Source organism: Miscanthus floridulus, chromosome 3, assembly GCF_019320115.1.
Source record: "Miscanthus floridulus cultivar M001 chromosome 3, ASM1932011v1, whole genome shotgun sequence".
Taxonomy (NCBI): domain Eukaryota; kingdom Viridiplantae; phylum Streptophyta; class Magnoliopsida; order Poales; family Poaceae; genus Miscanthus; species Miscanthus floridulus.
Genome location: NC_089582.1, coordinates 6,865,616 through 6,892,072, shown reverse-complemented (window position 1 = coordinate 6,892,072; position 26,457 = coordinate 6,865,616). Strand labels below are relative to the sequence as shown.

The window sequence follows — 26,457 nt, the reverse complement described above, 5'->3', positions numbered from 1 at the left end:
TGGGAGAGTTGGCAAGGCTCAAAAACGTGTGTCTATGTCAGCAGAATCAGCATCCTCCAAAGGTGGAGGCTTGGGGGTATTTATAGCCCCCTTTGGAAAACTAGCCGTTGCAATACCGGACACGTCCGGTATGAATACCGGACATGTCCGGTATGACTTACACTGCGCCAACGGTAACTAAGTTACAGTGAAGTTGTGAGGCGTCGGAACTCCCGATGAATGCCAGAACTTTCGACCATTGGAACTCCCGATCCTCAGCACATTTGAAAACATCATAACTGAGTTAAAGTGTGTGAGGTGTCGGAACTCCCGATGTATGTCGGAACTCCCGACCCTCACGGCATTTGAAAATTAGCCGTTGGCCTCTGGTCGTCCATACCGGACATGTCCGGTATGACCACCATAGTGAATACTCTATTTCAGTTAAATTGCGAGACGTCGGAACTCCCGACCTTTGCCGGAACTCCCGACGGTCGGAACTCCCGACGAACCAACCCGAGAACAACAATTTTACAACTGCTGGGTGAATACCAGACATGTCCGGTATTAATACCGGACACGTCCAGTATTGCCAGACCAGCAAAAACAAAGTAAGCTCTTTTGTCGCTCAAATACTCAAAACTCATATGGGTTGGCTTGAGCACTTATGTAGCATTATCTATCAACATGATGCATCCCTCTTAATAGTACGGCGTTCCTATTAACTCAAATTCAAATGTATAATGACTTTTAACCTTTTGAGTTGTTCTCTTTCAACCGAAGCCGTGTATTCCAAACTTCATCAAGTGAGGGTGCTAACATGTCAACTTTGATCTTTTTCACTTGAGCATAGCCATCTTGAGCACGTGACTTGATTCCATTCATCAAATTTGAATAATCCCAAATGTATCAAGTCACTTCCATCAAACACTCCAACAGTGATTTGATCCTTCACATAAACATGGCCATCATAGCTTGATTAGTACCTCAACTAAATGCAAGTACTTCCTTCTTCACCCTAGCTAGGTTCTTCGGCTGCCAAGCCGTCGCTTGCCCTTCACCCTTGCTTAGTACCTCGAAGCCTTTCATTGTTATCTTCACCATCTCAAGCCATCAAGTCACATCTTGTGTTGAATCATTCATTCATGTATTGTTATCTTTTTCATTTCAATTTTAGCAAGCTTCAAATATGAGACCATTCCATATGCAAACCCTTATGTCTCATTAATTAATTCTCACAAGCTTGCTTTTACATAGTACATGGAAATCCCACAATAAACAAGCCTTTGCATGAATTCCATTTGCATCGTTGTCTTGTGCTTGAACTAGATTGTTTATACAACAACACATCATTTTGGCTTTCATTAAGTACCTGTGAGATAACCTATTACCTGTCCACACTTAGCAAACGGGTTAAACCTTTAATCACGTTGTCATTCAATCATCCAAAATCCACTAAAGGGCTAGATGCACTTTCACTTTGTAAACATGATCAATGAACTGCTAGGTCCGGATTCCGACTACTTCTGTTTGCCTTCGGTGGGGGTCTCTGGGGGTGTTCTGGTCGGATGGCGCAGGGACAAATGGCAGATCTCGCAGGTTGCTTTTGGCGTATTCTCTGTCACGTTGCGCCTCGCTATGGTGGATTAGAATGGAGATGATGGTTGCTGGCTCACAGTTGTGTACGGGACTACAGATCACGCCCTCAAGGAGGGATTCCTTTAAGAGCTTGAGGATCTAGCCACAACCTGCACTAGGCCATGGCTTATCTGTGGTGATTTCAACCTAATCTACCAGGCGCAAGACAAGAACAATGCTAGATTGAACCATCATCTCATGCAGCGCTTCCGGCGGACAATTGATGCATTACAGCTCGCCGAGTTGCACCTATATGGTCGCCTCTACACATGGAGTAATGAACGGACCAGGCCGACGCTGGAGCGCATTGACCGGGTATTCGCCATGGTACCATGGCTAGAGAGTCACCCATTCCACCACTTGCACTGTCGCTCCACCGATTGCTCCGACCACACGCCGCTGCTGCTCGTGTTGTGCACGGAGCCTTGGGCGTTGCCCTAGTTCCACTTTGAGGCCTTCTGACCATCTGTCCAAGGCTTTGCCGAGGTGGTCGCGGGCGCCTAGACCTGCCCGCCTAGGCTTGACTCCTGCAGGACCATCGACTACAAGCTGCGCAATGTGGCCAAAGCTTTGAAAGCATGGAGCGCACAGAGGATCGGGAGTGTACGGTTTTCAGTTGGCTGCGGCTCGGGTCATCATTTTTGAACTCGACATCGCACAGGAGACCAAATAGCTCTCGCCGGAGGAGCTCGACCTGTGCCGTGATCTCAAGGAAGCCACGCTGGGCCTATCATCGCTGTCCAGGACCATCACGCGACAGCGGTCGTGGCACCACTACCTGAAGGATGGGGATGCGAACACCAAATTCTTCCATCTCCAAGCCTACCATCGAAAGTGGAAGAACTATATTCCCACGTTGGTGCATGAGGGCCACATCTTCACCTCTGAGGAGACTAAGTCTAAGGCGGTGTTCGACTATTACAACGCCCTTCTGGGTACGTGTTTTTGTCGCAGTCATTGGATCGACCTGGGATGCCTCAACCTACCAAGACTCGACTTACAGGCGCTAGCCGAACCATTCTTGGAGGCCGAGGTCACCAGGATCGTCCTAGAGTCCTCGTCGGAATGTGCGCCTGGCTCGGACGGGTTCATTGGTAGATTCTATCGGGCTGCATGGGCTGTCATCAAGGATGATATTTGCAATGCCTTTAACTGCCTTTGGCAGCAGGACTGGAGGAGCTTCTACCTCCTTAATGACGCGTCTATGGTTCTACTAAGGAAGAACGACGCGCTGAATGGATTGAGGGACTACTGGCCCATTAGCCTGATCTGTAGCTTCGGCAAGCTGGTGTCCAAGGGCCTGGCACTATGCCTAGCTCTGTTTATGGGCTCGCTGGTCTAGCCGAACCAGACGGTGTTCATCAAGGGGAGGTAGATCCACGACAACTTCTGCTCTATGCAACTCTACTACCGCTCTCTGCATGTTAAGCACCACTCCTGCATCTTGCTAAAAGTTGCTATTGCCAAGGCATTTGACTCGGTGGCCTAGCCTTTCCTCTTGGAGGTCTTGGAGCATATGGGTTTCCCACAATCTTGGTGGGACTAGACGGCAACGATTCTATCGTCGGCAAGCACGAAGGTGCTCGTCAACGCCCGCCTCGGCCGGAGGATCTGTCATGCATGGAGCTTGCGTCAGGGCGACCCGCTTTCCCCGTTACTGTTTGTGCTCATTATGGAGGTACTCAACACCACGGTTGCAGAGGCAGACCAGCGGGGTTTGCTATCCCCCCTACCCGGGAGCCACTTTGGCCAGCGTATGTCGCTCTACGCGGATGACTTGGTGCTCTTCCTAGCCCCTACACTAGAGGACTTTCGTTGCATCCGCGCCATCCTTGACCTCTTTGCGGGCGCATCCGGCCTGATCACGAACTTGGATAAGTGTCTCATCTCGCCGATTCGGTGCTCCAAGGAGGACATCGCACTCGTTCAGCAGGTGTTCCCCTGACAACTTTTGCCCCTACCCTGCCGCTACCTGGGCGCGCCCCTCTCCGTTGGGAGGCTGCGGCGCTCGGATGAGTAGAAGCTAGTGGACGCCATCGCCAGCCATATCCCTACCTAGAAGGGCAAGTTGCTGAATGTGGCAGGAAGGACGACGCTAACCCACACCACACTATTTGCCATACCGGTGCATGTGTCCATCACGTGCTCCCTTTCGGCGTGGGCAATTAGGCAGATCGACAGGCGTCGGCGTGCCTTCCTTTGGAGCGGCACTGACGCAGTCGTCGGTGGAAGCTGCAAGGTGGCTTGGCCGGTGGTGTGTACCCCCAAATGCTATGGTGGGCTGGGGGTCCTGGACCTTCGAATTCTCTGGTTTGCACTCAAGCTGAGATGGGAGTGGTAGAACAGAGAGCCCGGTGCACCGGCCTGGACGCAATTGCCCTCTAAGCCTGAGAGGTTGGTGGACGCCATGTTCAGTTGCTCGGTACATGTTGAGCTGGGGGATGGGGTCTCAGCTCGCTTTTGGACAAATGCGTGGTTGTCGGCTGGACAGATCAAGGCTTTCGCCCCGCACCTGTTCCGGGCCGTGGGCAAATGTTTCCTCAAGACTTCGGTGAAGGACTCCATCTTCCAGCAGAGATGGGTGTGCCACATCTCTGGAGCTCACACTGCGCCAGTGTTGTATGAGTACCTGGACCTTTGGGAGAAACTCGAGTCCGTTCAGCTCAGGCCGCTCGTGGGTGACCGCTTCGTATGGCGCTGGACTCCGGACGGCGTCTATTCGGCTTCGTCATCCTACCGATCGTTCTTCCTGCACATCGTCCCACTTGGGCGCCAGGGAGGTATGGAAGGCCTCGGCGCCACCGAAGGTGAAATTCTTTTTCTGGCTCGCGCTCTATCGGCGCATTTGGACGGCGGATCGCAGGAAGAGGCATGGACTTCAGGATTCCGCGGAGTGCGTCTTCTGCGGCCAGGAGGACGAGACAGTGGACCATCTGCTCGCTTCCTGTGTTTTCACAAGGGAACTCTAGTTTCGCTTGCTTCGCCCTAGCGGTTGGGAGCAGTTGTCGCCTTCTGCTCACTCTCCTCTGTCGACCTGGTGGATGGATGGCCGGTATTCTGTGCCCGCACAGCTTCGAAGGGGATTCGATTCCACCGTCCTCCTAGTCTCGTGGCGGCTCTGGAAGGAGCCTAATTCACGTACCTTTGACAACTCCGTGTCCACGGTCCAACAGGTTGCAAAGCTGGTGTTGGAGGAGACCGACGAGTGGATCGCCGCCGGGTTCATGGCGATCGCTAAGTTCTTGGTCGTTTCTTCTGTTGTCTAGTGTTTTCGTCGCTCGTCGGACTGTGCTTTTGAGATGTAATCCGCTATGCCTGTGTCTGTGTCTGTCCGGTTGCTCGTTTCGGTAAGACTGTGAACTTTCCTATCCTGGCAGCTCGCCGGGATAGCTGCTGTTTGTTTTGTTTACCATTCTTAATGAAATACACGTGAAGTCATGTTCTAGAAAAAGAAAAGAAAAAAAAATATACTACCTGGCAACCCCCACTTAGAGATAGAGGAACAGACCATGACACGCATGCACAAAAGTTTGGCTTTACTTTTTAAAGACAGGTCGCAAAGTAGGGTGCACAGCTTTTTATGCTTGCAAATATTCAATAAGTCAGAACACTTAACATCTCCGCCTTTGAGCACCAACAGATGGAGGACATTCTGAGGGATCCTTGGAAAATCTTTGGTGTCTTTTATCACACAGCACTCATCCTTTGAAACCAGTACGTTGTGCCATGTCATGAATCAAATCATGTATTACATATTTACCATAAGCATGTGGATGTTTCTGAAAAAATGATAGATGCGCAAGTTCTTCAAAGTACTGATCACCAGTATGTTGAAGGAGAACGTTAGGTTGATGTTCCACGAAGCCTTCTGCCATCCAAATTTCAACTAAATCTTCCTTTTTGAAATTGTAATCATTTGGGTACACAGCACAAAATGAGAAGCATCTCCTTAAATAGAATGGTAAATACATGTAGCTCAAACGAAGAGCTGGCAAAATGTCAGTCTCCTTTTGTTGAAGCTCCCACAACTGACTGTTAAGAATCCTATCCCAATGTGTTTGGTCAAGGCTCATTCCTAACAATCGTCCAAGTGTTTTTGCAGCTAAAGGAGAGCCTCTCAACTTTGGGAGTATTCTCTCACCAATCCGTTCCAACTCTGGATCATTGTTGGAGCTATCAGATCCAAACACACAAAATTTAAAGAACTCCCGAAAGACATCTTCATTCAAACCCTCTAAGGGAAATGGTTCCATTGTTTCACATTTGCATTGTTGCAAATATCTTGAGCCAAGGTGGTTTTTCCAACACCCCCAATTCCAACAATTGGCAAAACTCGAATACTCGTTACTGTTGCTCCATTACTATAATTGGTAACACAAACTTGGTTGCTTGATGACGAACAGACCCCGTTCTTGTTCTCTTGCGTCCAGAAGGACCCGAGCTATTATTTGTTGGCACACCAAGCAACCTGATCAGCTTCTTATTTTCCTCATCACGGCCAAACATCTTTGCTTCCGTCAAGAGAGCAGTGGTCTCGGGCCTGAATGATTTGTCAAAGCGTGGAATTGTTTGAAGTAAGCCCACTTTCTCGAGCTGTCTGGAAAGATTATTGAGCCTCTTCTGGATATCAGTCACCTTGTTGAAGCTACCTTGAGTGACGCTGTGAAACAAGTCAATGATTGGTTCAACTGAGATCGCATTGCCCTCAACTGAAACCTTTGTCTTGTACCATCTGAACTCATCTAGAAGGTCTTCTGCATCATACGTACACTGCATCTTTGAGTCTTGAAAGGAGGTCAGCCACATAATGATCATGGATCCTCCACTCTGCCCGATAAATGATGTTGTACATTTCTGGTAGAGTATCACTAAGGCATTGAAGGTCACCCTGCAAGTGCCTTACATCTCCATGAAGTTTTTCCTTTTGTGTTTCATTTAGCTGGGGTTTTAGAGATGAAATGGCCGATGTAACCCACTGGAACAAACTGGCGCACTCATTGAGGCCGCTAATGACTCCAATGGTTTTTGGTATGTTGATTATGTTCATGTTGACTTGACTCTGAAGGTTTTTGTTTCCTCCCCTGTCCTGGACAAACAGTGGATGTATTAAGCATCAGAGAAGTAAAATATCTTATGGTCAGTTTTTAATGTTAGTAAAAGGTATAATAAAGCAGGCACTACGGCAAGTATTTGTCACATTTTTTTATCTTAGAAAAACAAAGTGCTGTCTCTGAAGCTTACTTTAGATGAATATTTCCTCCCCAAAACAGGAGAGGATATATAATGAACATGACAAATGAAGTTTCTACATGGCAGTGCAATGGTTAAAGCAAAGAATACAAAGCAAAAAAGTGATAACAACTGCAAGACAGGAAACAAATACAACACGATGGGATGTTTGGTTATATGTCTTAATTAGTATCTGATTACCTTTTTGTGTGCCTGATGTGTCAACCAAGAGCTGGCTGCAAAATTGTGTTGGAGATGACTAGGAAGTCACGCTCACCTGTGGGTTTGTTGAGAGAAAAAAAAAATCAGGTAACCAGCAGTAAAGACGCGAAAGGAAAGTGAAAAGGAACGTGACTTACAAGATTGATTTCGGGGATCAACACGTTACTTCAATGATTCTGCTGGCTGCTGCTTGTATAGAAAAAATAAACGCGAGAGAAGAGAAGGGACGAGATTTATGTAATCTTCGTGGAAGGTGCCAGCTGGCGGCGTGTAGTCAAGTGGCAATCATTTTAAGTTATTTATTCCAGGCCGGCCGGCCAGAGAAATTAGCACCTTGCCCTGATTTCCTGTCATCCACATGGAGCCAAAAAAATAGTATCAACAGAGCAAGCGAAATTAAACATAGTTTGTCAGGGAATTAAAATTTGTGGTCTATGATGGCGTTGTTATAACTTGCCTGAAATACGCGCGCGCACACACACAAAGAAAGAAAAGCTCAAATAAACATCTGGGTAGCAGTCATATATTAATACTAGAAGATGCCCCGTGCGTTGCCGCGGGAATTCCAAAAAAATTGGAATGAAATTGAGTGGAGATGATGTGTGTGCATAGCTTGCAATTAAAAGGTTAAAAATTAGTGGAATGACATTGTTATTAGTGGGAGATGATGTGGATAGTTAGCTCAAGATGGTGTGGATGTCTTGCATCTTGAGATTGACTTATAGTAGGGATTAGCTTTATAAAATATATATATATAAGAGTTAGAAACAGAAAATACAATATGAAGCATGGTATAGTGGGACGATTCTCCTCAATCCTCATCGCCATCGATCTTGGTCAACCTCGCTCAGGTTTAATCCATTTTCACAAGGTGGGCTAATTTGCCCTGGCATCCAAACAAGCCTTAAATGCCACCCTTGGGCACATATGATGGTATTATCATGATGCCTAGCTATGAAAGCACATAGATTGGCCATCTTGCGTCGGTGTCGCTCATGAAAGAAACTAAGGGCTCGTTCGTTTCGCCCTCATTCCGCGTGGATTCTTTTCTAGATGATCAAAAATAGCATAAATTTGCACACCATTCCAGGCAGGAATCATTCTAGGCATCCATTCCGTGAGAAACGAACAGGCCCTAAAGGGGAAACGAATCCGGAGTTGCAAGCCTGGGTTGGATTGTATGGATCCCATTGCTAGCAACCCAGAGAAATGATCCAGAAGAAGACGACCCCCCACCCCCCAATGCATGTGGACGCCTGTTTAGTGGCGAGCCCCAGTTCACCGTGCCGTTCTCGGTTGCTATGAGCACAGATGACTGCCAACCACGGGGACGGGGTAATGAAGATGGTAGCATAATCCATGATATTTCATGCAATTCCAAATTGTACTTGAGAACTCTGCTTTCCAAAAATTCTGTTGGCTGATTTGTTGTGAGAGAAAAATACTGTTCATTCGCTGAAAAAATATGGCTCATAAGACAAGCGAACAACGCCAAAGTAGAGCGCCTTCCCCACGAGTGCACTTCCCATGGAAACGACGAGGTATCCAGGTTGCTCAGTGTAGATTGGCTCAGTCCAGGTAGCACTTTTGGATGCGTAGGTGCAGATGAAGGTGTGCCCTGCATCAGGGCCATGGAAGACAGAACCCACCAAAACCACACAAAGGGTCGGCAGTGGCAATCAAGGTGGTCGCAGGCGCAGGCGCCGGCGCCAGCGGCAGCGCAGAGAACTGCCGCGGTCCAGCTCGACAAGGCAGAATACTGCAGCAGAAAGGGCAGCATCCGCTCCTCGTCCGTGATGGGGCCTCAGACCACGAGGACGTTGCCCTTCCCGTGGAGGAGGACACGGCCGTGGCGTGCGTCCAGCGCGCGCCAGTGCCCGCGGTCGGCCTACGGGGAGCAGGAGGCGGGCGTCGGCACGAAGCGGGCCACGTCGACGTCGGCGCGGTTGCAAAGCATCCCCAGCATCGGGGGGCTGCGGTAGAACTCGCGGAAGTGGCGACGGAAGCCGGGGTCGGTGACGAGGCAGCGCCAGCGCCTGCAAACGAGCGCGGCGCGGACGAGGTTCGCGGGCTCGTGAGGCGGCAGGCGGAGGAGCCCCTCTCATCCGGCAGCGGCCGCGGCATGGCGCTTTTTCTCGGCCGGGCTCCGAGTCTAGCGGCACCGGCGGGCGGCGGAGTTTAGGGTTTTGCCGCTCGCACAGACAGTGACGAAGACGGTCGGACGGAGGGGAGGAAGAGCGTTGGATATTGACCTCTTGTAAACTGAATCTGAACTGAAGGACACTCCCTCCCGGATGCTTGCTCACTTGAACTGAACCTCAGAACCATTTTTTTAGCAGAACCAACTTCATTCCCAAGAGGAGAGCAGAGCGGCACTGCAAGGCACGCACAGAACTGAAAACCCTGAACACTGCTCATGCATGCTTCAGGATTGCATTCGCCAAGCAACGACAAAGCATGATTCACCATCAACACCTGCTGCTACTTGGGCACATGTTCCATTCACTGGAACTGAACCTCGGATTCATTTTTCAGAATGATGTGCAGGCATCCAACATTTGAAATTGCAATGCTTTGATTTCATAATTTGCATTATTCAATAAGCACATTTCAGAATTTTATCACAAGCAGGAATACTGGAGTATATATATAGCCACAGAGCAAGTAGGATAATGTAGGAGTTCACAGCTTGCATATAAGACTGATACATTGATGCCAATCATCAAGCTAAAAAATTTCACTGAAACAACTATAAAAGGCCAACGAATTAAGGCCACCAATCTCATTGATGCACAAACTGCTGCCCAACCATAGATCTCATTGATGCACCTTACGTTTATCATGCACTTGAGCAACTCGCACTTGGTCCCTCACTTGTACAAGTGCCTCCCAATGCTGCAGCAATGAAAAAAATAAGAATTACACCAGCTCATTATTGAGGAATTAAGCTTGCCCTAGATAACACTTATTTCCCACCAAGCAAACATCAATAATTTATTATATCTAATCAGTTTCAACGATTGCCCACAACAAAAGATTTAGGTAGGATCAACCCAATTCGGTAGTACAAGATTGTGATATTGCAGTTCCAAAAATAAGTTATGCAGAAGCCTATCGTCATTTTAGCAACTAAATTATTTCTCGTTCTGAACATTGTATAAGCTAAAAATAAGCAACATGTACCTGGAGTGCAGAAGCTCATGTACGCAACAACAGAGTGGGTGCTTCTGCCCTCGATTACCTTCTTCGCCTTACAGGTCTTTAGATCAATTGCATATACCTCATCGCCCGTCCTCATGAAAATGATACCAATACCATCCGCAGAGCCAACCAGATAAAGTGTTTTGACGATGACATTAACAGGGAACACCGTGTTAAGCTCAATGACTCTTCTTTCCCATATAGCTACTTCATGAGTATCCTTCCTTGACCACACGTACAGTTTGGAGACATGTCTAGTGACGAGTCCCAGTCCACCATCCTCCGTGGTTGTAAGCAGAGAATCAGGCGATAGAGATGGTAGTCGAATCGACGACGTCCGACGCAATTCCCAATTGTACTTGAGAGCTGTGCCTCTGATCAGATTTCCAAAGTAGAGAGCGTTCCCCACAAACGCACTGCCCATCCAGGATTTGACGAGGTAACGTTGCTGAGTGCAGACTGGTTCACTCCAGGCAGCAGCATCGGATGAGTAGGTGTAGACAAAAGTTTCGCGGTCATATTTGGAGCACACGAAAACAACAAGGTAGGGTAGATGGTGGCAATCAAGGTGGTCGCAGGCGCTGGCAGCAGCGGAGCAGAAGACTGCAGCGGTCCAGTGGTTTGACTCCTGCGGAAAGGGAAGCTCCCGCACCTCATTCGTGATGGAGTTCCAGACGGCAAGGACGCTGCCTCTGCCTCTCCTGACGAGAACACGGCCGTGGCGGGCATCCAGCACGCGCAAGCCCTCGAAGTCGGTGCGCCGGGAGCAGGAGCCGGTCATGGGAATGAATCGGGCAAAGTGGAACTTTTTGAGGTAGTCGTAGGCGTTGCAGAGCATCCCCAGCATCGGGGGCCTGCGGTGGAACTTGCGGAAGCGGCGGCGGAAGCCGGGGTCGGATACGAGGCGGCGCCAGCGCCTGCAGACGAGCGCGGCGCGGACGAGCCCCGCGGGGTTCTCTGGCGGGAAGCGGAGGAGCACCTCCTCCACGAGCTCATCCGGCAGCGGCGGCGGCATGGTGCTTTTGCTCGGTCGGACTGCGATGCGAACCCGGCGGCGCCGGCGGGGGCGAAGGAGCTAGGGGCTGCCGCTGGATTGTGAGGACGGAGCTTTGGACTTGGACTCTTCCAGATGGGCCCCACCTCTGAATGTAGATGGGCTCCCTCTGGCGTTGTAGGCCCATCAACAAATAGGATAGAGATCGGCCCTCTGCTCCTCGTGTAATAACTCCTCTTCTCCAAATAAGATTCGTGTGTACAGAAACTGAACCAAAGATCAGCAAGTCAAAACGGAAGCCTGAACATTGTTCGTCCATGCTTTGTGACCCGCACTCTGACGAGCAAGACTACGAACGAACCAAACCGATGAACGACGCCTTCAGGCAAGTGAACGAACACAAGCAAAGACTGAAGGATTTTTGCATCCGGATCTTACCAGCCAGGCTGCAGGTACAGAGATGTCAGCCTCCAGCGTGGAGGAAGCCGTCAAATAAAAATGCCTAGCTTGATGCACCATCCCAGCAATAAGCTAGTAATTTCTGGTTACATCCAAATAAGATGTTGAGCCAGCAGAAATTTATGTACGGATGACATTCAGCATATGAAATTGCAATGCTTTCGTTTAGTAACGGTCATTCTCTTGGTCCTAGATGTGTTTAAAAGGAACAGAATGCGCACACACGTTTCCAGATTTCATCACAAAACAGGAATACTACAGCACATCACAGATTCAAGTAGGACAGTCCAGGGGACAACACATGACAGGTTTATATTGAAGCTCTATATGACCTGGGGCCCTTAAAAAACTCCTACTTAAAAAACAAAAACCTTGAAATCCAACTAATTAAGGTCTGACTGATGCAAACGGTGCGGTCCTACCATAGATCTCATACTAGTATTTACCATTACTACTACCCAGTCTTCCCTTTCCAGAGAAGCTCCGACATGAGCACCTTAGGTTTGTCATGCACTTAGCCACCTGCACCTGGTTCCTCACCTGAACAGGCTGCCTTCAATGCTGCAACAATTTACAAATTTTGATGAGAATATCATCAGCTGATTGAGTAATCAAATTTTTCCTCAATGAACAATTATTCCTCAACAATAGTAAATTATACAACATCAGTTAACAGCAACACTTGCACAAACTCATTAAGATAATTGTCCATAAGCTTAGCACAGACAATGTCATAAACAGACAAATGAGAGCTATGGATAAACATGACTACAGATAGGCAGAACCCCACAAGTGTAGAAGCTCATCCGGCACCAGTGCCTAGAGACGAGCGCGGCGTGGACGAGCTCCGCGGGCTTGTGCGGCGGAGCACCTCCTCCAGGAGCGCATCCGGCAGTGGCCGCAGCATTGGCTCGCCTGGACCGCGTATTTGCTACAGTGGATTGGCTCGAGCAATATTCTTGCCACCACCTACGCTGCCTCTCCAGTGATTCTTCAGACCACGCGCCTCTCCTGCTCGTGCTCAACTCCGAGTCCTGGGTACGCCCTCGATTTCGGTTCGACGATTGTTGGACGAAGATCGATGGCTTCCAGGATGTGGTCCGCATCGCCTGGGATGGCCACATCGCGGCATCTGATCCGTGCAGGGTCTTAGACCAAAAAATACGTGCTGTCGCTAAGGCGTTAGGAAGCTGGCGCGCAACAAAGATCGGCAACATCCGCCTGCAGCTGGCGGCGGCGAGGGCGGTGATCTACGAGCTAGACACGGCATAGGAGACTAGGCAACTCTCTGCCGAGGAGATGGATCTACGGAAGGAGCTGAAACATGCCGTCCTCGGCCTGGCCTCCCTGGGCCGGACCATGGCGCGACAACGCGCCAGAACCAAGCAGCTCAGCGAGGGCGACGCATGCATGCGGCACTTCCACCTACAGGCCTGCCATCGTCGTCGCAAGAACTACCTCTTCGCCATCAACCATAACGGGCAAACGTTCTCTGAAGAGGAAGCAAAGGAGAACATCGTCTTTTCATACTATAATGATCTGCTAGGGACTGCCTTCAACCGGGCGCATCGCATTGACCTACCCCAACTTGGGCTTCCCCAGCTGGACCTTGCTGAGCAAACCGCTCCGTTCTCCGCGGCTGAGATTGCCACGGCAGTCAAGGAAACACTGTCTAACCGCGCCCCTGGCCCCGATGGGCTGAACGGCTCCTTCTACAGGGCAGCCTGGGGGATCGTTGGCCGCGATGTCGTTCGCACCTTCCAGGCGCTATGGGACATGGACTTTAGAAGCTTTCACTACCTTAACGAAGCTGTCATGGTGCTATGTAGTATTCAGGGGTCATTCACGTCGCAAGCATAGTACTATGTAAATCAATTTCACTCTTTGCCCGTGTGCTTTGGTAATCGGTGGATTACCATGGCGTTTATTTGTAATTTCGTGTAAACTCTCTTCTTCTGTTTAATAAAAACCGTGCCCGAGGCACGTTCGAGAAAAAAAAAAGCTGTCATGGTGCTGCTGCATAAGATGCAAACGCGGGGTTAAAGGACTACAGACCCATCAGCTTGATTCACTCGATGGGGAAGCTTTTCTCCAAGTGCCTGGCCTTGCGTCTAGCACCAAGAATGCATGAGTTGGTCAGGCTCAACCAATTGGCACTCATCCGAGGTCGGCAGATACACGAGAATTTCAAGACGGTGCGGCTTACGTGCAGATGGCTGCACGCCCGCCGTTGCCAGCGGTGATGCTCAAAATGGACCTCGCCAAGGCCTTCGACTTTGTGGCCTGGCCGTTCCTGCTTGAGGTTCTAGAGCACGTCGTGTCGGGAACCAATACTAGGGTATCCAAAGAAAAGTAGCTAATAACCATCAACATTGATTCATCCGAGCAGTCAAGAGCGCGACTACAGCTCCAACCGACCCCAGGTGCGCAAGCTCCGCCTCGCCCGTCCTCTGAAGGCGGACTCCGCCTCACCCGACCCCTAGGGGCGGGCTCCGCCTCGCGCGACACCGAGACCGCGGGCTCCGTCTCGCCCGACCTCTGAGGGCTGGCTCCACCTCGCCCGACACCGAGGCGCGGGCTTCGTCTCGTCCGACCTCTAAGGGCTAGCTCCGGCTCGTCCGACACCGAGGCCGCGGGCTCCGCCTTACCCGACCTCTTAGGGCTGGCTCCACCTCGCCCGACCTCTGAGGGCGGGCTACCTCTCGCCCGACCTCTGAGGGCGGGCTCCGCCTCGTCGGACAACGACGCCACGGGCTCCACCTCGTCCGACCTCTGAGGGCTGGCTCCACCTCACCCGATCTCTGAGGGCGGGCTCCGTCTAGCTCATCCTCTGAGGGCTGGCTCCGCCTCACCCGACACCGAGGCCGCGGGCTCCGCCTCGCCCGACCTCTGAGGGCTGGCTCCGCCTCGCCCAACCTCTGGGAGAGGGTTCCGCCTCGCCCGACCCTTGGGTTTGGGCTCCGCCTCGCCCGACCCTCGGGTTTGCGCTCCGCCTCGCCCGGCCTCTAGGGGGACTCCGCCTCGCCCGACCCCGAGGTCGGGGGCTCCGTCTCCCCCGACGGAGACCCATGTCGCCGCCAACCACTCCAGGTCCAAGCGTATGGGCCTGGGTCAAAGCTCTGACACCAGGGAAATGACCGGAACGCACCGATATAACCAGTGGCTGTGACGGGCCATACCTGGGGATTCACATCAGGAACAGCGTCGGGCGTACCGGTGCTGTTCTGCCTAACCCCCGTACGAACACTGACAGGCGTGTCAGTTTACCACGATGTCCGCCAGGACGGAGTGGAGCGCCATGACCAGTAGACGACGCCTGCGCATGGCGCCAGTGACGGACATGGCCGCGACGTGAAGCTGTCCCTGTTGACGTCTACAGGGTCAGCGGGACCCGCATGAAGGAGAAGAAGGACTCGTCGCTCCTAAAGGACTTCGGCTCCCTCTCATTCTCCTCTCTTCCTCCACTGTAACATGCGTTTTCTCTTGGCCTATAAAAGGAAAAGCAGGGCGTCTCATAAGGGGCATCGACTCATCGGACCATCAATCAGTTCAAGCAAGATCCGAACAAACCAATCGAACCTCGAACACACAACTGAGCAGCGACCGAGCTCTCGGCACCCATTCATTCTTTCCATCAGAGACTTGGGACCTGTCCCTCTCTCGCCCGTTTGTAACCCCTACTACAAACTTTCAGTGCTAGTAACACGAGCAGCAGCAACGAACTGGACGTAGGGATATTCTGCCCGAACCAGTATAAACCTCGTGTCCTCTAGGCACACCATCCGAGCCAGACACGCAATATTAGAAATTTACTAGTCGGTGGCAACTCGAAACATCGACACGCCAGTTTCCCACTCCGTTGGCTGGATTGGATCTCCTCCATGTTGCGCACCGCTAGCACCACGGTGCTGGTCAATGGACGTCCTGGCAACCGCATCTGCCACCCCCGCGGCCTGCTTTTTGTGATCGTCATGGAGGTGCGGAACGCGCACATTCACGAGGTGGATCGGCGAGCAATATTCACTCCGTTGCTGGACAGGATCAAGCAACACGCGTTTGTTTATGCCGACGACCTCGTCATCTTCCTCTCCCCAAATGTGAATGACTTCACCAACATGCGGCGCATCCTGGACCTCTTCGCGGGAGCATCCGGACTCGTCACCAACGTCGACAAGTGCTTCATCACACCGATCCGATGCTCCCAGTCACAGATTGACGCGGTGCGTCAGGTGTTCCCTTGCAAGATCCTGGACTTCCCCACCGGATATCTGGGCGCGTCGCTGTCGCTCTCCAGGATTAACCGTTGCGAGGAGCAGCGGCTCGTCGACGCGGTAGCAGCCCGCATACCAACTTGGAAGGCCGGTCTCCTAACTGACGCAGGGCACGCGACCCTGAACTAGACGACCCTATCCGCCATTCCAGTGCACATCTCCATCTGCTGCTGCCTATCGACGTGGGCCATTGGCGAGATTGACCGACGACGTCGCGCTTTCCTCTGGGCTAGCTCCGAGTCGGTCTCTGGTGGACGCTGCAAGATCGCCTGGCCGATAGTGTGCGCACCCAAAGGCAATGGAGGCCTGGGGATCCCTGACCTTAGAATCCTCGGGTATGGGCTACGTTTACGATGGGAATGGCTACGCCGGACCAAGACCGGCTCCTCTTGGACGCGCTGCCGTCTACTCCGGAAAGAAAGATATCCTCCATGTTCAGCTCATCGATCACTGTCGAGATTGGCAACGGCGCCTCCACACAGTTCTGGACTGACGCGTGGCTGCCTACTGCAGCCATTCCCACTTTCGCCCCCAACCTCTTCAAGGCAGTCGGACGGAGGAGACTCGGGCGTTCAGTTAAGGACGCCCTCACTGATCGCCGTTGGGTGTGTGACATCACCGGTGCCCATACTGCCCTAGTTCTTTACGAGTATGTTCAGCTATGGGCGAGGCTCAAGACGTTCAGCTACGGCCTTTGGAATCTGATCGCTTCATCTGGCGCTGGTCAGCTGATGGTCAGTACTCCGTACGTTCAGCGTACAGGGCTTGCTTTGTGGGCTGGACGGGCATGGCGGGGGCCAAGGAACTTTTGGCATGCGGCGGTTCCACCAAAGGTGAAGTTCTTCTTTTGGATAGCCTTGCATGGTCGGCTGTGGACAGCGGAGCGGAGGAAACGGCGTGGACTCCAGTTGGACGTGGCATGCGCCTTGTGCGATCAGCTTGACGAAACAACAGACCACCTCATTTGCTCTTGTGTCTACGCCCGCGAGGTATGGTCTTGTTTGCTGCATTCCTTGGGCTCCCTCGCCACAGCACCTCAGCAAGATTCTTCCCTGCTCGACTGGTGGCTGCTGGGTCGGGCTACACTGCCGCAGGCCCTCCGCCGAAGTTTCGACTCGCTTGTGCTGCCTGTGTCCTGGTGTCTATGGAAGGAAAGGAACCGCCGCACCTTCGACCACAGGTCCTTGATGCCGCCCGAGCTGCTCTGCTGCATCCTGGACGAGGCAAACGCCTGGATCGGTGCGGGCTACGGATGCCTAGCGTTGCTCACAGCTTCGGCAGCTTAATACCTTGCTGTGCCCCACCTCCACCTTGTCGCGCCATCGGTTACTTAGTTAGTGCAACATTAATTCCCCACCACTAGTTGGTGATTTGTGTTATGTGTTCCTCCAAGATGTGTACGGCTCCTCGCCGTGGCTATCCTTGGAGCTTGTAAACCTTCCCACTTTCACTTAATGAAGCACGTGCTAATGCACGCTTTCGAAAAAAAAAGACTGTTAATGCTGCTCTCCAAGGTGCTGCGTTTCGGCAAATGGTTTATGCTCTGAATGGACGCCAACTAGTTACATCTGTGCATGCAGAAACTGAACAAGAGATCCAGTTTTAGTTACTTATCCAGAAACTCTTCAAATATTCACCACACACGGATACACACAGTTATACAGAGCTAAAGACAGAGCACACCAGCTTACAGTTACTCAAGCTGAACTTTTGTGCAGCTCCGAAAGTTTGAATTAAACAAAGCAATAGGAGAAAGGAAGTGATCACCATTGCCGTTCGATACTTTTGTGCAGCAAAATGTAACGGTACCATATTGGAGGTAGCACATTCTTTTTTCCTTTTTTTTGGTATACGTCATCTGTAAATTGCAATAGAATAGAAGAACTGAAACTTAATGAAAGTACACTCCTGATATGTGAGCAAGTAACAAACCTAAGAGATCGAGGAATGCTGATTTTTCTGAAATATCAATGTAAAATAGTCCTAAATCCATGTTTTCAGAACATATGATCTTTATAATAGTCATGCTCTGCATATACCAAAGAATAAAGCACAAGGAAGGAAAGTGTTTTCAACTGAGATGGTACTGGCAGATTGAAACTTCTCTTTCAAACTAAAAACAAAGATTCGCATGTATGCTTGGTCTTATGAAGTCCATGGCTGAATCACAGAAATATATAGTCAGTGAAAAATAGTATACTTGCATGCCTGCCTTCCACGGAGCACACAAACGTCGAGCTGCTGACCACAGGGTAAAAAATATATATAGTTGGATATGACCTGAAGAAGTGAGGTAGTAGAGGGCAGCAGGGTAAAAAACTTTTGTACAGAAACTGAACCAAACAGCCATTTTTATGTTTTCAGGAGCTCTTCAATTTATTCACCACACACGCATACAGCTACAGCATACTGGCAATCTGGCATGCTCAAACTGAACTGGACCAGGCACTTTATAATGATGCCAACACAGCCAAGTTCAGCATCACAGAGCACGCTTTGTTCCCGAGTAGGGAGCCAGGGAGGACCAAAGCCCCTGACATCAAGCATAGAATATGGCTTCAGTTAGAATGGAAGCCTGGCCTGAACACTGTTCATCCTTCACGACAAGCAAGACGAACCCATGATTCACCATCAGCACATGCTGCAGTCTAGCTTCATTCCAGACAGGAACTCAAAGTGCAGAACCATACTGCTGACTGATGAATCTTTCAGGAAAGTGAAACAAACAAAGAGGAACGAACTTGTATGGTTCTGTGTAAGCAGAGCTGTTTTTTCTGACATACGCATGAGAGCTGCTTATCATTGCATTAAGATAGAGAAAAAAGGAAGGCTCAAAATAGCCAATACAAAACTCACACCACACACACCTCAGGACATTTTTGTTGCAAACACGCCTGTTTATATTAAGAAATGACCAAAACCTCAACTATAGGAGCCGCTAACCAGCACGACTAGCAGCAGCCACCAGACCTCTGAGACCCTTGGCGCCTGCCAGCATCCAGCCTGGGCGAGACACCATTAAACACAATGTTGTTCCTTTCCTTCCAAAGGATCCAAGCCCCCAGCATGACCAGCGAGTTAAAGCCTTACCCAACGTCCTTGTTGAAAGTGCTGCCAGCTTGTTGCCACCAATCAAAGAACCTTGCCGAACTTGGTTGAGGTGCAACTTCTGGTAATCCAGAACGACGGAGCAGCTGGTGCCAAAATTGCAGTGAGAAGACACATGAACACAGGAGGTGCTGAATTGTTTCATCCTCCTGGTCGCAAAATGGGCAATGTTCAGGGTGGGGCAGACCACGTCGAGCAAGTCTATCAGCCGTCCAACAACGGTTATGTGCTACTAACCAGAGGAAAAATTTACAATTCCTAGGAGCCCAATTACTCCAAATCAATTTGCTTGGCTCAAAAAGGATTGCTCCAAGGAAGAACGCCTCACATGCCGATTTGGTAGAGAATTCTCCTGACGAAGTCTCAAATTTCCATTTGTTAACATCATTAACCTCAGGTTGAAGTACTACTTCCTGGACCAAGTCCCAAATATCTAGAATGGTGGCCTCGAATATCCTGCACCCAACTATTATCCATTAGCGCTTCCCTAACAGTGCGCCTTCTTGCCCGCCTTTTTGGAACACATGCAAATGGACGAGGGGCCAGTACCTCAATAGAAGACCTATTCAACCATTTATCAGTCCAGAACTTAGTGTCTGCCCCATTGCCAACCTCTGTGGTCACAGCCAAGACAAAAAGAGCTTGGGCATTCCCATGAATTGTGACAGGGAAGGTTGCCCATGGCTTATCAGGTTCAGTTTTACTCAGCCACAGCCATCTAACCCTGAGAGCCCAACCAAATTTCTGTAGGTCCAAGATACCCAAACCTCCTAATTCCTTCGGACGACAAACCTTGGGCCATGCAATCAAACAGTGTCCACCATTTGTCTCCTTCCTGCCTCTCCAAAGGAAATTACGACGAATCTTGTCTACCACCTTTAAACACACTACTACACAAAATCTTTTACACAACGTTTACCAAATGGGCTCCGAGACGGTTGGCCTGGTTGTCCGCCTCGGTTATTCGAGGCAGGGCAGCCAGGCCAGCAACCGCCTCGGTTAAGGAAGGCCAGCAACCGCCTCGGTTAATCCTTAACTGAGGCGGGCACTGTAGAGAAACCACCTCGGTTAATGATTATTAACCAAGGCGGTCGCCCTAACGTAACTGCCTCGGTTAATCGTTTAACCGAGACAGTTGCCCTAAGCCAACCGCCTCCGTTAATCAGTATTAATCGAGGCGAGCACTATAGGGCAACCGCCTCGGTTAATCGATTAACCACGTCGTTTGTTCTAAAGCAACCGCCTCGGTTAATAGGCGATTAGCCGAGGCGGTTTCCATATAGTGCCCACCTCGGTTAAGTCTGGGCTATAAATACAGCCGCACCCACCCTTCTTCCCCACGGCTCCTCCATTTTTTGGGTTTTGACCTCAAAACCCTAAAAAGTGGCCATTTCTAGGGGGAGAGGTTTTGCCCTTGGATTTGTTGAAGGGGGCATCGCAAGAGGTTGATTCTTGCTCTTAAACCCTCAATCCTCTCTCTTTTACATGATTTGGGTGCTTTTTCTCAAGATCTAGATCTAGATCTATTTGGAGGAGAGAGAAATCATCAGATCTAGAGCTACTCGGTTGTCTTTTTCCGTACTGCTGTGCTTATATGTGCCATTTTCGTTGTTTGTTGTGTGTGCAAGGTGTTCGCGGTCATGGACAGAGAATGGATGTACAAGACATCGAGGCTAGATCCAGCTTTCCTAGAACATGTGATAAAGTTTATTGCCGCTGCCAAAAGGCATCGTCTGAGTCTAAAGCAGGAACTCACCATCTGTCTGTGTAAGAGCTGCAAGAACCTTCTTGCCCACGGAGACGACACGGTGAAATCTCACTTGATCTGGTGCAGTTTCATCAAGGATTACACAATTTGGAAGTTTCAAGGGGAAGCAGAGGATCCGAGTGCCGGTGCATCTGGAAGAGGGAACTCGTCAACAGCGATGGTGGCGGCGGTGAATGCTGAACAACAAACCTCATCAGTAGCGGCCGGCGGGCACGACAATGCTGCTACTGGCGATGACAATGCAGATCATGATTATATCACGATGGATGATCTACTCCAAGACACGACTGACGATGATGATGGTGATGGCAGTGAGCCAGTGAGGGATCCCGAGACTACGGACCTTTTTGAGTCAATCGCTAACCGTCTTGACCATGACGACGTTCTGTTTGGGAGCCCGAGGTGGCTGAAGAATTTCAGAGAGATGAAGCAGGAGGCAATTGATCCCCTCCATAAGGATTGTCCGAAGCACTGGACGGCGCTGCATTTTAACCTCCAGATGCTGATGTTGATGTTGAAGGCTCGCCATGGCTGGTCCGACACTAGCTTCAACGACCTATTGCGTATCCTTCTTGACACATACCCAGGGGGTAACAAGGTGCTCGCCAATACCAATTGAGCGAAGAAGCTTATCCGGCCAGTGGCAATGAAGCTTAAAAAGTTCCATGGCTGTCCTAACCACTGTATCCTATATCGGGGCAAGTATGAGAACTTGCAGAGCTATCCACACTATGGCACGAGTCGGTACAAGAGGAATGTCGGTTGTTGCGCGGATGCGGACGACGAGAGAGGGCCGAATAAGAAGAAGACGACCAAGAAGAGTGTCGCAAGAAGCAGATCCCGTCTCTTGAGGATGAGGAAGAAGAGGGTTACACGCAGAGGAAAAGTCCGGTCCATCACTGTCTGAACTTTTAATTCATATTAAAAATGATCCAATTGGAACAACTTATACCAGACTATATAAAATATGCTAGGTCTAACATTTTTCTTGATGATTCTTAGGAGGAACAGTACTATGCGAACAATCCGGACGAACAACGCAAGCATGAACAGGATGAAAATGCAAGCGATGTCAAATAATTGAGACTAAAACTCCAAACCCTGAGGCCAGCACGAAGGGAGGGAAAGGAACAAAAGGAGGAAAAGGAACTAAAGGAGGGAAAGGAACGAAAGGAACAGGCAGGAGCTCAAAATAGGAAAAGAGGACGACCGCCAACGGAATTAGTTGTCAATACTCCTCCTACTGTCGTAGATGAATTTAGTAGTGAATCTATCGTTAAACGAGTTCAAAGGGCCAAGCATCCAGGGAAACAGCAGACCAGCCCTTTTAGGCCTTTTTAGAACTACTATGTGTTGTCTATTTAGTAAGCTATATTTGAACTTTAGTTTCTCCAGATGGCTAGAACGATGTGTGTTCAGACCTAAACGATGTGCTGAACTAAATTCATGTGTGTTCAGGCGCAAATACTTAGTCAAACATTTCCTTCATCAATTCATGTGTGAAACTACTAGTGAGTAAAGAGTTCAAACTTACATTGTGTTTAGTTGTCTGATAATTTTTTTTCTCCAGCAGTTGTCTGATAAAATAACATGCTAGTTTGGATACCCTAAAGCTTCCCAAATCTGATGGACCTGTGGACATGAAACAATTTGGATGTCACCTCTAACAGATCAAGCAGATAGCATTTTCTATGAATTTACTTATATTATTAAGGAAACAATCACTGAGACATTAACCAAACATGCACAATTAAAGAAGAAACTAATCGTCTCATGTTTCTTTCTGAAAAAACTGAACATAAAATGTGTCCCTCATACAAACATCCATGTGATACATGTCTAACTGGAAGTATGGAATGTGTCCCTCATACAAGCATGCAATACTACTAACAGGGAAATAACAGCAGCTAGGCTTCATAGTAAAACTAGTCTAAATGAAGTACTAAATCAGCAAATGCCATATAGTCTTCTACATCATTACTTTTTGCTTCAACTCCCGAGACAAGTGCTCTAGCTGACCCAAATTGACGAACTTGTTATTTCGCTGGGTACACTAAAGATATGATCCCACAAGTTTCAGTCATTCTGTAACTTATCATTTCTCTGGGTACTCTAAAGATATGCATCTGGCGTCCCCTGAGACAAGCTTCTTGTTGACAAATGCACTTCATCAAGTGCTTAAAAGGTGCCTGCGGGGCTGGCCTGCATCACATTCAGATGCAGATTCATCATAAATCAAGGACCACACACATGACAACTGCACTCCATCCAGTGGTTCAAAGGAAATATTTTTCCCACACAGAAATCTGAAAATCCTTATGATTACAGCAACATGAAAGGTATTTCTAGTTGAAGGCAAGCACCCACCGACAGACATCTGATATTCAAGCCAACTAGAGTTTGCCTAAAGCATCTGTATGTGCCAACATTAAACTTGTTAAGTCGTGCACCTAACATAACCATGCTAACTTATCATGCTACTATCAAAAACAAAAACAAGCATTCAATCTTCTCAATGAGATATATTTCAGCCATATCACCATCGTCATCCATCAGCTGCTCTATCTCATCTCTGACCTTAAGTGAAAATATAGATTGGAATATTCAAAAAAAAAGTTTTAAAAGGATCACAGCAAGCAAAAGCATCATTATGACCATACTTTTACCTTCTGGACTCTCCTTGTCAATGCAACCAGCTTTCCAAATTGTCAGCGTCGGACTTGTTCCACGTTAATGGAAATAATTTTTGCTGTCAGCTCATCTTGTAATGGGTAAGCTTCAGCCTCTAATTCAATAGCCTGAAAAAAATAGTGCAATCCCTTTATTTTTACTGATGATCCACCAAATCATTATCAGTAACATTGGACATAACTAAAAGTACACAAGCTGATAATGCAGTATGTGTAAGTTCACTGTAAATATGTTAAGACAGTTCCATTATTTAGTAGTAAAATTTGGTGGTGGTAACTGGTAAGCAATCTAAGATGCATGAATCAGAGAAATGAAACTAACAGCTGACACATGGTGCACCAAACTTCAGTTACATCACCACTGGAAAAAAAACCATTACTAATTTGGCTATTTGATAATCGACAAGGCTAATAATTACAAAAACGGACATGATAGCAGACTGACAGTGCTTATCAGACATATACAGTAGCCTAGTGAGAGGGTTCAAATTACTAAGTGGGCTCGAGTCGTCACAGGCTCACATCACTTCAGATCAATAAGAAATTGCAGGTTCAGATCAATAAAAAATTACAGGTTTAATGCAGTGATTGCTAGTGCCTAACAGTAGTAGTAGTGGTGGTGCTAAAAAGTCTGCTTTTGATGCAAGGAGCTTTGGTCTGTAGTAGTATATAGCATTTGCTCATAGTGCAGTTGCAGTGTAACAATTCCAAGTGGCACCTACCTTTAGTGACAAGAGACATAATATACTTTGATAGCACAACTGCATAGTTTTCTGATGTAGTAACTATCTTGTAGAACCTAGGATAGAAAGGGTCAGTTTTCAGTCAAAAGGACAATCCAAAGGAACTGGTGATTTCATTATGTTCTGTCTCTGAAGACAGCTTTACCACACCTTTGGAAATTGGAAAGTTACTGATAACCTAATTTGTGTTAACTGGTACCTATATCATGTGGACAAGTAATCTAGTGCATTGCAACTTGAAAATTTAATTAGTAATTCGGTCAGCTCTTGCTCTTTTCTCACATCTTTTGTACTGCTCATGTCATCCTGTCCAACAGTCCTATGACATGAGACTAAAACCTGAAAAAACTGAAAAGGGCAGGGAATTGTTACACTATGACTTGCGGTAGGTGTAGTAGGGGAGGTTGTTCAGGTCCTCCTCCACCTTGCCCACGGTGTCGTTGACGGACTGCGCGCAAGTGCAGAGAGCACGGCGTTGGCTGCCTGGAGGGAGGGGCAGACGCACCCACGGCGGCGGAGGGAGTGGAGGAGTTGTGCGGCGAGGTGGGGGGGGCAGAGGTGGGCGTAGGCGAAGAGCACGGCGTCGGCGAGCACACTCGGCGGTAGGCTGGCGAGGAGGTGGCGATGGAGGTGGCGCAGCGGGACGAAGACGAGGAGAAGCGGCACGCAGAGCAGGTGCGCCACCTCGGACCTGGATCTCGTCTCGTCCACCGCCATCGTCGGATCTACGCGGTGCCGCCACTCGCCGGGGACTGGTGAGGAGCCCTGGCCGCCGCAGCCCTGCCCTCACCCTCACCCTCGCAGCCGCCGCCACCGCCCTCGTCCTGAACCTCGACCTCAACCTCACCCGCCGCCGCTGCACGAACAAAGCGACGAGAGAGGGCCGGGCCTGGTCTGACGGAGAATTATACATGACAGACTATACAACGTCAATCATCTCTGTGCTACCCAAAACATTATTTTTCTATTATAGATTTACCATTCTATCCTTAATTACATAAAAATCAAACATAGAAAATTTTCCACTTTTTGTCAGGTGCTGATCCCACCAATTTTAGTATGCACCCGGTGCGTATGGTCTCACCATTTAATACACACTAAGTTCCTCCCGGTGCCTCTCAAATTAGTTTCTCTTGGCTCCTCTGCCTTTTTAGTCGTCGGATCGGTCCTCGTGAGCCGTCCATTTTTCGACAACCATTGTAAAAATTCTCAATTGCCAAATGTAATCATACATATACATATGCCCAGCCTGCTCCTGCCCCATGTGCGCAGCGTGCTCCTGCTTCCTCTGTGCACAGTGTTGTGGAGGATCAATTGATCTTCATCGGGAGTGCAGCACTACGAGTCCCATAAAAAAGTAGCCCCAACAAAGAAGAATAAAGCCTCTCGTGTTTCACCTACTGAACTTGTAATTTTCTTAATGTAACGGTGCTTTCAGTTCTAGTAGTTGTATACAATTGTTCAATATTTGCTGACAAGTGCATAAACCATTTCAGGTTGGAAAGAAGGTAACATTATATGTCTTGTTGCAGCCAGAAGCTGTGGCTAAGGCAGTAGTTATTTCAACAAATCCAAGCAATGTACTAGGAGGCCAACCTCTTGGAAGGCTATTTTGTGAAGTTGTTGTGAAGGTTGTGATTAAAAGGGATACAATGCTGCCTTGCCCTTATGGTGACATTGAGACTTTGGCTGATGCTAAGCCAATGCCAGTTCAGTGGCCATACAATAGAGTAATAAACTAGACTTGTCTTTGTTTTTTTTATTCATATATGTGATAAGTGAACAAAGTTTCTAATTAATGATATTTCTAATAGTTGAGGGTTAGCAAGGCATCACATTCATCCCAGTCTACTGCAGATATTTTTTTTCTGAATTTTACTTTCACCAAACTGCTATTTGTGATGCTGATACACTGTAATTACTAGCTGAGAATTGTGTTTCATTCCTTCAAAAGTTTCATTCACTTAATCAGAAATCATTACTTCAAAAGTTTTATTCACTTAGTCAGAAATCAAAACAAACATTTTTGAACTATGTTTGGCTTATGTAAAAATCTGCAATTGAAGCTTCTTGTCTACCAAATCTCTGTAGTGGAGATATTGACTTAGCATTTAGCAAACAAAGCTTAGCCTAACTGATACACAGCAACCACTCT

The 26,457-nt window shown here is 48.8% G+C and overlaps 3 protein-coding genes across 3 annotated transcripts; 2 read left to right on the top strand and 1 right to left on the bottom strand.

Moving 5' to 3' along the window:
- Nucleotides 1-9,636: 9,636 nt before the first annotated feature.
- Nucleotides 9,637-11,390, bottom strand: LOC136544868 (uncharacterized). The gene is made up of 2 exons (XM_066536936.1): nucleotides 10,252-11,390; nucleotides 9,637-9,963 (listed from the first exon to the last, which is right to left on the bottom strand). The coding sequence occupies exons 1-2, from the start codon at nucleotides 11,282-11,284 to the stop codon at nucleotides 9,908-9,910; spliced, it is 1,089 nt and encodes a 362-aa protein (XP_066393033.1). The 5' UTR covers nucleotides 11,285-11,390; the 3' UTR covers nucleotides 9,637-9,907.
- Nucleotides 11,391-15,603: 4,213 nt separating this feature from the next.
- Nucleotides 15,604-16,122, top strand: LOC136543057 (uncharacterized). Its single transcript, XM_066535624.1, has one exon. It carries the CDS (start codon nucleotides 15,604-15,606, stop codon nucleotides 16,120-16,122), a length of 519 nt encoding a protein of 172 aa, XP_066391721.1.
- A 224-nt stretch (nucleotides 16,123-16,346) lies between these two features.
- On the top strand, nucleotides 16,347-17,279 carry LOC136543056 (uncharacterized). The gene has a single exon (XM_066535623.1). The coding sequence runs from the start codon at nucleotides 16,347-16,349 to the stop codon at nucleotides 17,277-17,279; it is 933 nt and encodes a 310-aa protein (XP_066391720.1).
- Nucleotides 17,280-26,457: the final 9,178 nt, after the last annotated feature.

Excerpts from the sequence above, each read along its gene's own strand:
- LOC136543057 (XM_066535624.1), top strand. The coding sequence starts at position 15,604 with ATGTTGCGCACCGCTAGCACCACGGTGCTGGTCAATGGACGTCCTGGC.
- LOC136543056 (XM_066535623.1), top strand. The coding sequence starts at position 16,347 with ATGGGAATGGCTACGCCGGACCAAGACCGGCTCCTCTTGGACGCGCTG.
- LOC136544868 (XM_066536936.1), bottom strand. The coding sequence starts at position 11,284 with ATGCCGCCGCCGCTGCCGGATGAGCTCGTGGAGGAGGTGCTCCTCCGC. Across the intron at positions 9,964-10,251 it reads CATGAGCTTCTGCACTCCAG|CATTGGGAGGCACTTGTACA; the intron begins GTACATGTTGCT and ends TCATTGCTGCAG.